General features: G+C 49.0%; 1 protein-coding gene across 1 annotated transcript; it reads right to left on the reverse strand.

Moving 5' to 3' along the window:
- Positions 1 to 345: 345 nt before the first annotated feature.
- Positions 346 to 8491, reverse strand: PIP5K1C (phosphatidylinositol-4-phosphate 5-kinase, type I, gamma; the record flags this gene model as incomplete). Its single annotated transcript, XM_008944171.1, has 9 exons — positions 346 to 382; positions 670 to 808; positions 1823 to 1984; positions 2336 to 2420; positions 3419 to 3467; positions 3991 to 4074; positions 5254 to 5459; positions 5983 to 6282; positions 8339 to 8491. Coding segments are annotated over 9 exons (1215 nt in total), but the record flags the coding sequence as incomplete, so codon positions are not given.
- Between the last annotated feature and the right edge of the window lie 1799 nt (positions 8492 to 10290).

Below are 10290 nucleotides of genomic sequence, written 5' to 3' on the forward strand. Positions count from 1 at the left end.
CTGCTGTTGAGGATTATTTACCCACAGAAGGACATAAAAGACCTTTCTTGATTCTGGTGCTGGTTGGGTGGGTAAATTTGGACAACTCAGTTGTCCCCTTTCCTATCAAACAACACGGACAATATCTGAGATTCCTTGCAAAGCACTGAGAGGTGTGTTTGTAAGGAAGAGTCTGTGTTAGAAATGGGGAACATTTGATTGCAGGAAGAAACTCATCACCCCGAAGAGGACCATGCCAAAATCTTGAGGCTGCCAAGATTTGCATTCAGCCCTTCCAGAAACCTTTGCACAGGGACAAACGTGAGGTCTCTGTGCAGCAGCACAAGAAGAGACAAGACATTTTCCTCACCTGCCATCCTGCTCTGAGGAGTGTGTGCGCCTCCTGCAGAAAGAAACCAGAACAGTAGAGTGAGTAAGGCAGAAATCCTACACTGCCCCCAAATCTATCTCCTCACTCCATGAGGGAGATGTTCTACTTAATAGTTGACACTTCTCCCAGCAATAATTAATCCCATCAAAGCTTCATCTGCTTGCTCCCAGGAGAGATTTAATTAAAGTCGGTCATTAGCATTCCAGAGCACAGGGCAGCCTGCTGAGATCTGCAGCATGGAGAGAACAGCAGCTGCCTGGCTCCAGTGGGAGCAGGGGATGGATGAGTGATGTCCTCACCTGTACCTGGGCTGCTCAGAGGTCTCTGAAGGGGATCGCTCGGGAACAGAGAGAGAAGTTGAAGATAGTGTTGTGGCTATGGAGGCCGTGGTAGCTTCTTCAAAGGAAGGAGGTGTGCAGGGTAGCAGGTCTGGCCTGCCTGCTGGCCCAGAGTGGAGGGCAGGAGAGATGCAGGAAGGAAAAGATGAGTAGGTCAAACAGCAACACCTTACCTCCCCCAGCCCTGCGTGAGGCTGCTCCACGGTCACCCTGCACACCCTCACTGGTCACTTAAAACCATAAACAGGCAAGGAGTTTATCTGGGTTCATGAATGCAACAGCTTCTCCCAAGGCATCCTCTAGAGAGAGCCAGTAAGCACCATTTCCAGCACAACAGACACACACACTGTAGGAAGTGTAATGCCAATGAAGACATCTCATTGCTAACCAAAGCTGGATTAAAGGCTTGGACTGCCAGAGATAAATATCCAACTGAATTAAGAGATGAATTGAGTGCTCATTTCTTTGCACGGGTAGAAATCTAACACCTATGCACTCGAGGAGCCTGCACTGCACCACTCATCTGTAAATCCTGTCCAGATGTGCAGAACAGGCAGCACAGAACCAGGCCATTCTTCTTTTTTTTTTTTCAGTTGAAAGATCTTGCCCCTTATAATTGCCCAAATATTGTCATTAGAGACCTGCAGCTCCCAGTCCTTCCCTGCCTGGCCCCTCCCCACCCCTTATTTTTCAAGAGGGTGGAAAATTCACCTTTCAGATCACTTTTGGTGATCAGAAATTCATTTTTCTGATCACTCTGCTGGTGCCAGTTGGCAGCAGCTGCCTCACAGCAGTGACACAAGTGACGATTTCTACTGCAGAACTAAACAGTGCTGCAAAGAAGGGATTTAGTCTTCTTTCAGTGCAGAGGCATCGCTTCCCCAGTGAACTAGTGGCTGGTGCTGTGCCAAAACAATACCCTCTTACCTTCTCCCCTGTCCTGGTTAAGTTTAGCACCTGCAAAGCACAGCAAGACATGCAGTGAAGAGCTATCCATCGAGGAACACGTGCGGTCGGTGCAGTGGGGAACTTGATGAGAACAGGGGAGGATCCTAAGGTACTGCTAGGAAAGAGAGGGTCATCACAGCCATCAGCCACCAAAAGAGGCCATTACCTTCATCGTCCAGGGTGGGGTAACTCCTGGCTGCACGAAGATCATACTGTGTTTCATCCTTTTCAGAGGGAAGCTGGCTGGCTGAGAACGCGGCTGTTGGACCAGCTGTCTTGACAGCGAGCAAGGCACTGCGCCCTTTCTTTGAGGGAGAGGACTTCAGAGCTGGAGGAGAAGGGTGAAAGAGAAGATGAAGGTACCACCAACAACTACTGTCACACCAAAGGCATTTTCCCTTCCCAGGGAGAGGCCTCTGCTCCAGACACACACCCACGTGCTCTGCAAGGGACGTCTCCCAGGGGCTGAACCCAAGGCGGGCTGTGGGGAGAGCTCCTGGGTGGGAGTCTGAGCAGACCAAAGCAAGCTGTGACAACCTGAGGGCTTTGCTCTGTATTACAGTGGAAAAGCTTGCTCAGACTTCAGCCCAGAAACACTCCACGTGGCCTGAAGCAGCAGGATTGAGATAAGGCTTGCCTCACACCTCGAGGGCAACAGCTCTTGGAGTTAGGTACTCACAGGAATTCTTTCGAAACACCGTGTTGGTCATGAATTTGAAGAATCTCTCTGCATAAAAGCTGGGTCTGTGTACTGACACCGTGTCCTACAAAGGCAAGAAGCAATTGTTTCATTTTAAAATTATCCCTCAAGGCAGAATTTCTATAACAACCACATGCAGTCTTTTTTTATTCCAACATTTAGCACTGATAAAGCCTTAAAATGGAAAGGCTTAACTGAAATGATCTGATTAATGCTATAAATAAGCCTGAAACGTTGCCTTTGATTTGACTGCATTGGATTATATTCTTGCTATGATTTTAGAATGGATTTTGCTGATTTGACTCCTTTGTAGGCTTCCTGGATTTTTCAAATACTTGCCTGATGACAGAGGTGAAATTTCTGCTGGTTTTGCTGGCTAACGTTCGAAGCTCACTTGGATACCACACGGGCACCAAAATTCAGCCCAGGGTCTCCACCCATTTCAAACATTTTGCACTTGTTTAAAATAGTAAAACTGAGGCTGCCTCTGCTGCTGACGTTCTGCTGTGCTACCATGACGTGGCATCTACACATTTCCTCTGCCTTATGTAAGGGAAGCTACAATATGCAGTGCTGAAAAATAGCTGCCACAGCCAAGGTTACTCTCTTTGTAAATATGCACCTGGCTGCTGCAGGAGACAAGGCAGCAGGGAAACACTGAGAGGGATTTATTAACAGATAGCTTCCTGGAGTGGAAACAGTCACCAAAGAGATCAAACACAGGTCTCCTCAACGCACACAGGAATGCACACACCTTGTCTGTGCAGCTCCTGGTACCACGGGGAGGAGGAGGATGACAGATGGGAGCAGAGGAGGAAAGCTGGTAGCACGACAGCTAAACATGAGAGGAGGTGGGGAGAGCAAGGAAACTTGACTGGGAACAAGTGGCTCTACACCACCGTGGAGGCATAAGAGGCAAGAACTATTCATTTCATCAGCCTCACTGTGCCAGTTCAGGGGCTATAAATAGCAAGGTAATCAGCACCCACTTAGCATAAATAAAGCCAGGACAGGTAATCCTGCCAAGGCCTGGGCAATTCCTGCCTCTGTACAGGCACTCACCCCATCATGGACAAGAGCCTTCCAGGTATGTTCTAGCTTCTTGATGAACCTAATTCCAGGAAAAAGTGGAGAGAAAAATAAGAAGACTGATTCAGGCACATACTCTGTATCTAAGCCACCTCTCACAGCCCAAGCAGGACAGAGCACTGAGCTGCTGCTGATTCCTCCCTGATCCAGAGAGTGGCTTTCCTCTGGCCAGGAGAGGCCAGCTGAGCACACCTCTGCACTTAGGTCAGGACTACCTGGGAAACCCCCAGGGAAGGAGGAGCTGGGCTGGAAGAGGGGCAGAAAACCACCTTCCATGCCTGGAGATGTGCTACCCATCCTAGGCCCAGAGATGGGAAACCTCTTAATGAGCAACTCATTATGTCTTAGGAAAATGTCTCTATGTCCCCAGCTCTTCTAAGGACAGGAGAAAAATCCACAGCCCCTGACACGCATCAACAGAGAGCTTCAGGCAGCCTGCCTGGTTGTTATCACTCTCTCTAGGAGAGGAACATTTTCCTGCTTTCATTCAATATTAAAACAGATGTTGATACACTTAAAGGACAAACAACTGCAACGTTACCTACCTGTATGATTGAAGGATATCTATTATTCCCACGTGGAGCAGGAGACGCTCTCCTTTGCCATTCACTGCTGGGATTCCTCCCATCCTGCAGGGGAAACAAAACCTCAGTGAGTGGATCCTCAAGAAGAGCAGCTGTAACACCCCCAAGACCTGCAGAAGGCCCCGATGGCAGTGCTGAACAAAGGGCTCTGAGGTGGTGGCCGACCACAACCAACTCATTTTGGGCACAACCATGGGAAATCCCCTGCTGACCCCAAACCACCTCACACAAGGTGCTCCCGGGGCTCCTGCCTGCCTGGATTGCCAAATATCAACTGCCAGGACAGGACCTGTGTCATTTGGCAACAGCTCTGCCTGGGCCAGAAAGCACCACACTGGTTTTTCTTAGCTACAGGACATTTTATTCTGGGAATCAGATTATCAGGTCAGCGTGAGCCATCTGCCTATTAGGGCTGCAAACCTGTAAGGACAAGGGTATTTCCAGTCCTCTCCACACTAATATCAGTCCTGCCAAAGGTGTAGCAGCCATTAGCACCAGCACACCACAAACACATGCAGGTATCAGGCAGGTCACTGCAATTAGTGATGCTACTTGAACGTCTGGAAACACCCAGGTATTATCCAGTATGGCTCCAGCAAGACTGACCCTCCATTCAAACTGGAACAGCAGGTTTCAGACAGCAACAAACAGCAAACTCCACTGCTTGTTAGCAAGCTTCCTCCACAGAGCCAGTGGTACAGCCCCACGAGCCACCTGCAGCCCTAGAGCCACGGATGGGGCATGGGACAGGTTTTAGGCAACCCCCAGAACCCACAGCTCCATCAGTTAATCCAGTGCCTGGCTGTTTGCTAACTGCACTGGGATGGCCTCCAGGTCCTGTCAGAGGAGCAGGAGCGATGGAGAACAAACTCCAAGCTCCTGGGGACAGGCTGATCCCTGCTTCCACTCCAGTAGTTGGGTGCTGAGCTAGAACTGAGCTAATTTCTCCTCCCCAGAGCACGTGTAGATGTTTAGAGACTGTAACAGCAGCTGACAACCTACAGACTGGTCTAAGAGAAATCACTGTGAGGTTGGAGTCTTACACAAAGACTTCCCACCCCATTTTCCCCCTTTCACCCCATGCTGCTTTACTGGCAGCAGCACCACAACCCCCAGGAGAGATCCTCGCTCCAAGAGTTCACGTGGGCCTGGCTAGGGCTCTGCTCCTCCAGCCTCCAGCTCCAGCCCTCCCCAGCAGCAGAAGTGAAGCAGGTTTTCACCTACGTGTCGTCGGTGTCTATGGACTCCCCCCGGGCAGCCCCACCCTGGATGGACTCCATGGCTGTGGAGTAAAGTGCCTTCTGCCCCACGGGACGCTTCTCATCCGACGTGCTGTGGGCTCCCTCCGACTGCCTCTCCCGCTCTTGCTGGTCTATGTTATGAACCCCAAGCAGGAGGCTGTAGTCCATGATTTTAAAACTTTCCAACACCTACAGGTTAATATTGAGTTAAGAACAAAGACAAGATGTCAAGCCAGTTGGTCAAACACAGCACAGATCCCAAAGCATGGAACAACCCATTCACGTTCCCACTAACAGCTCCTTTGCCAGAGCTTGAATGTTTCTGAACCAATAGTCATCTCTGGACTTGACTGCATAAAAGTTTGGCCATCCCACAATCAACCCAAGGGGCTGAAGGTTTGCAAATAACACTGTTGTACCATGTACCTGCTGTGCACTGTGCAGGAAAAATGTATTTAGTCCCCACAGCCCAGCTACAAGTGGAGCAGGCTGCCACAATTTGCTGCACCGGGCAAAGGAACGCAGCCTTCATCCTCAGAGGCTGTCATGAGACCCGACTTCATTGCTTTGCTTTCAGGGAAAAGGGCAGTAGGATGGATTTATCCTGCTTTGGGGCTATCAGATTAGCAAGGTTCTTAATCATTTCCTCTTCCTCATGCTCGAGAGCCCCAGAATTTCATTAACCTGCTCCCCAAGCTGCCCCTCTCCTTACCAGACAGTCTCGTTGCAACGTTTTCACCAGTGCACTGAAGGTGTCTGCATCCAACATCAGGCCTTCAGGCATGTCTTGTATGAAGTCCAGATCTTTGTACGTAGGGCTGGACTTCTCTTTTTCCTTCTTGGATGCCCGGCGTTTATAGGTGGAGCCTTTGAGGTCAAATTTCAGGTGCATCTTCACCACGCGGGGCAGGATGTTGTTCATCACCACCACGCGGATGTTTTTGCCCCCTGACTGCACACAGTACAGCCCATAGAACTTTGGCAGCAGTGTCCGTGGGTTCTGGTTTAGATTCTGCAGCAAGGTTGGAAAAAAACCCACAGGGTAAGGTCACTTTGGCAGAAGAGTCCTGCTGTGTTCAACACTAAGCATATTAACAGCCCTTGGAGGAGTCAGAAAGTCTCTAAGTGAAGAGCCCCCAGCCTGAACTTTACACGAGAGCTTACTGTACACATCTGGCATTTCAGTGGCTTTAGGACCTGAAAGTACCACTCTGCCTTGAATACAGGGAATGAGATGTTCAGCACTCTCTGGGCAAATCACCAAGTCTGGAAATACCCAGCTCTCCCCATCAACAGCAGCTAAAAAAGGGAAACCAAACTCAGAGAGAAAAAAAAAACAACAAAACCAAACACAATAAGTGGGAACTTCAAGTTTAAAAATAACAGCTATCTTCATCTCTTCAGAAGTGTCAGAAATCAAGAGCCATTCTTTGGCCCAGAATAAACCAGGGACAGGGTGCTCTTTAAACAAAACAAGATAAATTTTCTCCTCCTTTTGCAGAGTTGCTTTATAAAACACAGTTGGCCAGAGAGCACGGATATCCTGCTCTGTTATCACCTATTTTTTTTAGGCAGCAGTATTATTAGGAACAACATGACAGGCACAATTGGCTTGTTCAGCCTTGGGAAAGTTTGGGAAGGGAACAGAACACCTCTGTATGCTACGAAAGAAAGGACAAACCTGACAGATTCTGAGAGATGGCAGAAGCACAACTGTATTCAAATTTCATGCCCCTCCTCACCTGGCCTGGCTGGGCACACAAGTGAGCCCTCTTGGTGAGCACAATGTTCAACAGGGTGCAAGCCAAAAGCAACAGAGGCAGGTGAGACCAAATGAAACCAGCACTTGCCCAGCTTCAAAGTAACTCAGGATGAAACCACCTTGCTTCCTTTCCACCAAGACCTTCCCACCAGATGGGCTCCCCAAGAACATCAGAGATCATGTCAGTACTGCAGGAACCCACAGACACTGGAATGCTGCCACAAGTAGCATGTAACTGGGCACCAGACAGGGAAATTCAGTTTAATTTGCTGTGCTGATTGCTAGCCAGGACAAGAGTACAACTCCATTTCCATTCAAAACCCTCCACCTGATTTACTACATACATTGGGCAATGCTTTCCAAGAAAGCTCATCCTGCCCAGGAACCTGTCACTTCCAAAAGAAGCCACTGGCTGTCAGTTAGACAGAGACACCACAGATCCTATCTCACTTTGGCAAATTTTCTCCACTATGAGGCAAATATTTTCATAAAAACAGGGCATAATCCCATAAATCAAATCCACTGCATCATGCACACAGATGGGGCAGCACTAACTTCACCTGCCACCACCCCCTCCTTGGCATCTCCACAGCAAACCAACCCCTGGGTGTTTATTGCCCCCTCTTAGAGCTGGAGCCTTCTCCACAGTTATGCAGGAGACAGCTCCTGGTTTACAGGCCAAAACATTGGGTTTGGTTCTGATTTAACACTTGCCACCACATGCAAGTCAGCTGGCCAATATATTGTCTTGTTAGCCCTGAGATTTAGGCAACAATCTGCAGCAGACTGGATGGGCAGAGCTGGGTGGTACTGCAGGAGTCTTTACCTTGGTACTGCAGCCAGTGGCAGCCAAGGTAACCAGCAGGTGCCTTCAGAGTAACTCTGTGGACAGCAGATGTGGGAGCTATCCAGGCAGAGCAGTGGTTTCCTCACAGACCTGAGGTGGTTGTTACTGCCATCAACAGCCATCCTCAAAGCCAGGCTGAGGCAGACACACGGCACCAAGCAACAAAGAATGAACTGATGCTGGGAAAAGGACACCCAGAAACACACCTCTGGGAAGCCATCTTCAGGCCAGAACGTGCCTACAAGCTATGGCACAATTACCTGCCTCAAGTTTGCCCAAAGATTTTGCAAATAATTGGTAAGATTTGTGCTTCTGGGACAGGCTTTGTGGCACACTGTTGACATTGTCCCTGGCAGACCACGAGAAACCCAGGTGGAGGACATGGCCTGTGCAACATTTTGGACAGAAAAGCTGCCACGACAAGCCCAGGTCAGGTCTGAGCTGCTGGGAGATACCCACCATGTAGTAGCCAGGGAGGAGCTTCTGTAGGAATTCAGCTTCCTTGTGCATCACAGTTTTTATGATGAATTCATCGTCGCTGGTGACGTAGAAGAGGGAGCCGCTGGCACCAGGGTTTGACAGCTCTATCAGAGGCTCATTACATAATGAATACTAGGGAGAAAAAGAAAAAAAAGATGATGTTTTAGCCCTCAGTTCCACACCCTTCAGGGGTGTGCATCATTTCCTCAGCATGATGTCCCCCTGTGAGATTAATGGGTAGCAAAGCTTAAGTGAGAACTACCTTCATTACAGGTTCGGTCTAAGCAACAAAGCTGATGGACAATTTACAATTACAGACCAAGATCACAGTTCAGAGCATCCCAGCTGCTCAGAATCGAGTTAATCATCTGCTTTCAATAAATTCCAGGCTTCATAATGACATCCTATCTTTTCCCATGGTCTGAGTATCACATTTAGGCTTCTCTCAGCACATTACTGCAAGCGACAGGATTTCAAGGGACCAAAGTCTGCTCAGGGTACCAGGTATCAGAGTGCTGCAGGGAACACAGTGCACTGCCTGTTCTCAGCAGCCTCCTCTGGCCTTCTGCTCCTGGTACAGAGGATTTCTACAGCCCCATCTCACCCGCTCAGTCCTGCTAGAGACACGTGAGAAGTATTAGAGCAGGTGCCCAAACAAGAAGAGGGATGAAGGCTGTGTAAGCACAGCAAGGGGCACTGCACCAGGAGGACATTTCTAGACATCAGTATGCACAGAGCACGTCCTCAGATGAGGACATGACTAACAGCAGGGACAAAACAGAAGAAGGCACAAGCATGCACGTGCTCTGTGCAGCTAGATTCCAACCCCACAGTAACTGCAGGGGCTGAGTGGGTCCAGGGCAGCATCACATCAGAGCTGCCACAGCAAGAGAGATGGGGAGAGGGACATAAGGCATCTAAGGGACATAATCAGAGCAATAAATTAAATGCTCATCGTTACACACTGAAAACAGCTTTCAGCCCTGCACAGATTAATGATCCAAGACGTTACTGAGTTAATTATCTCAGACGTTTGCTGCTGTGGCAGGCAAGAGAGAATCAGGGGAAACAGAAGCAACAAATCAGAGCTGTGACCTTTGCAATTGAGGCAGGCTCTCTGCCTCACCCGAGTTCTGAACCACTCATCAGAGCAGTCAGCACTAGCCTGGATGGCACAGATGGAGATCACTGTTATTGTCAAATCATGCAACAGCAGATTGGTTTCCCTTGGTAGGTGTTCAGCCACAATTACCCCTGTCTACATCTTAAATCAGAAAAAAAGGGTTATTAAAAAAGAGGGAGGGCATGCACTCATTTGGATGTGTTGTTCTCTTCCCTGGTTCAACAAATGACCTTTTCTAAAGAGCAGCACATCACACACAGGCAAGGGACCCACTTCAACCCCAGTATGCTCCAAGTCCCAACAGCTTGTGCTGCTAGGTGTTTTACAAAGAGCCTTTCTACCTCTGAGGAGCTTTCTGAGCTGCATTTCATTTTGTCTTTGTAAGATGATTAAAATAACTACGCTCACATAGCTCTGGAGTGACTACAGAGGGAAAAATTCCCATCTCTGTCCTCTGAGCCCCAGGGGACATTACAGAGTCACACCCAGCAGGACACAACTCCTTTTGCTGGTAAACACAGCAAGCTCCTGTCACCACAAGCACAGAGGGAACCCATGGTGGGGCTCACCCAGCACATGCTGTATGCAGGTCATTTCCTTTCCCTCAGGTGTAAGCTAGCAGCTACCTCCCAGCAAATGAGGACTTGGCCTGAGTGGTGCTGGTCTTGCTGGGACCATCACTGAATCTCCTCCAAATGTGAACAGAGTCCCTAAATCCACAGCCTGTTCCCACTCTTTGCTGGGCTCAAAATGATTCCTCAGCTCCTTTCTGTCCATTTTAGACAAGAATTGCTGACATAGAATCATA

The sequence above is a fragment of the Merops nubicus genome, unplaced genomic scaffold, assembly GCF_000691845.1.
Source record: "Merops nubicus isolate BGI_N331 unplaced genomic scaffold, ASM69184v1 Scaffold53907, whole genome shotgun sequence".
NCBI classification, from domain to species: Eukaryota; Metazoa; Chordata; class Aves; order Coraciiformes; family Meropidae; genus Merops; species Merops nubicus.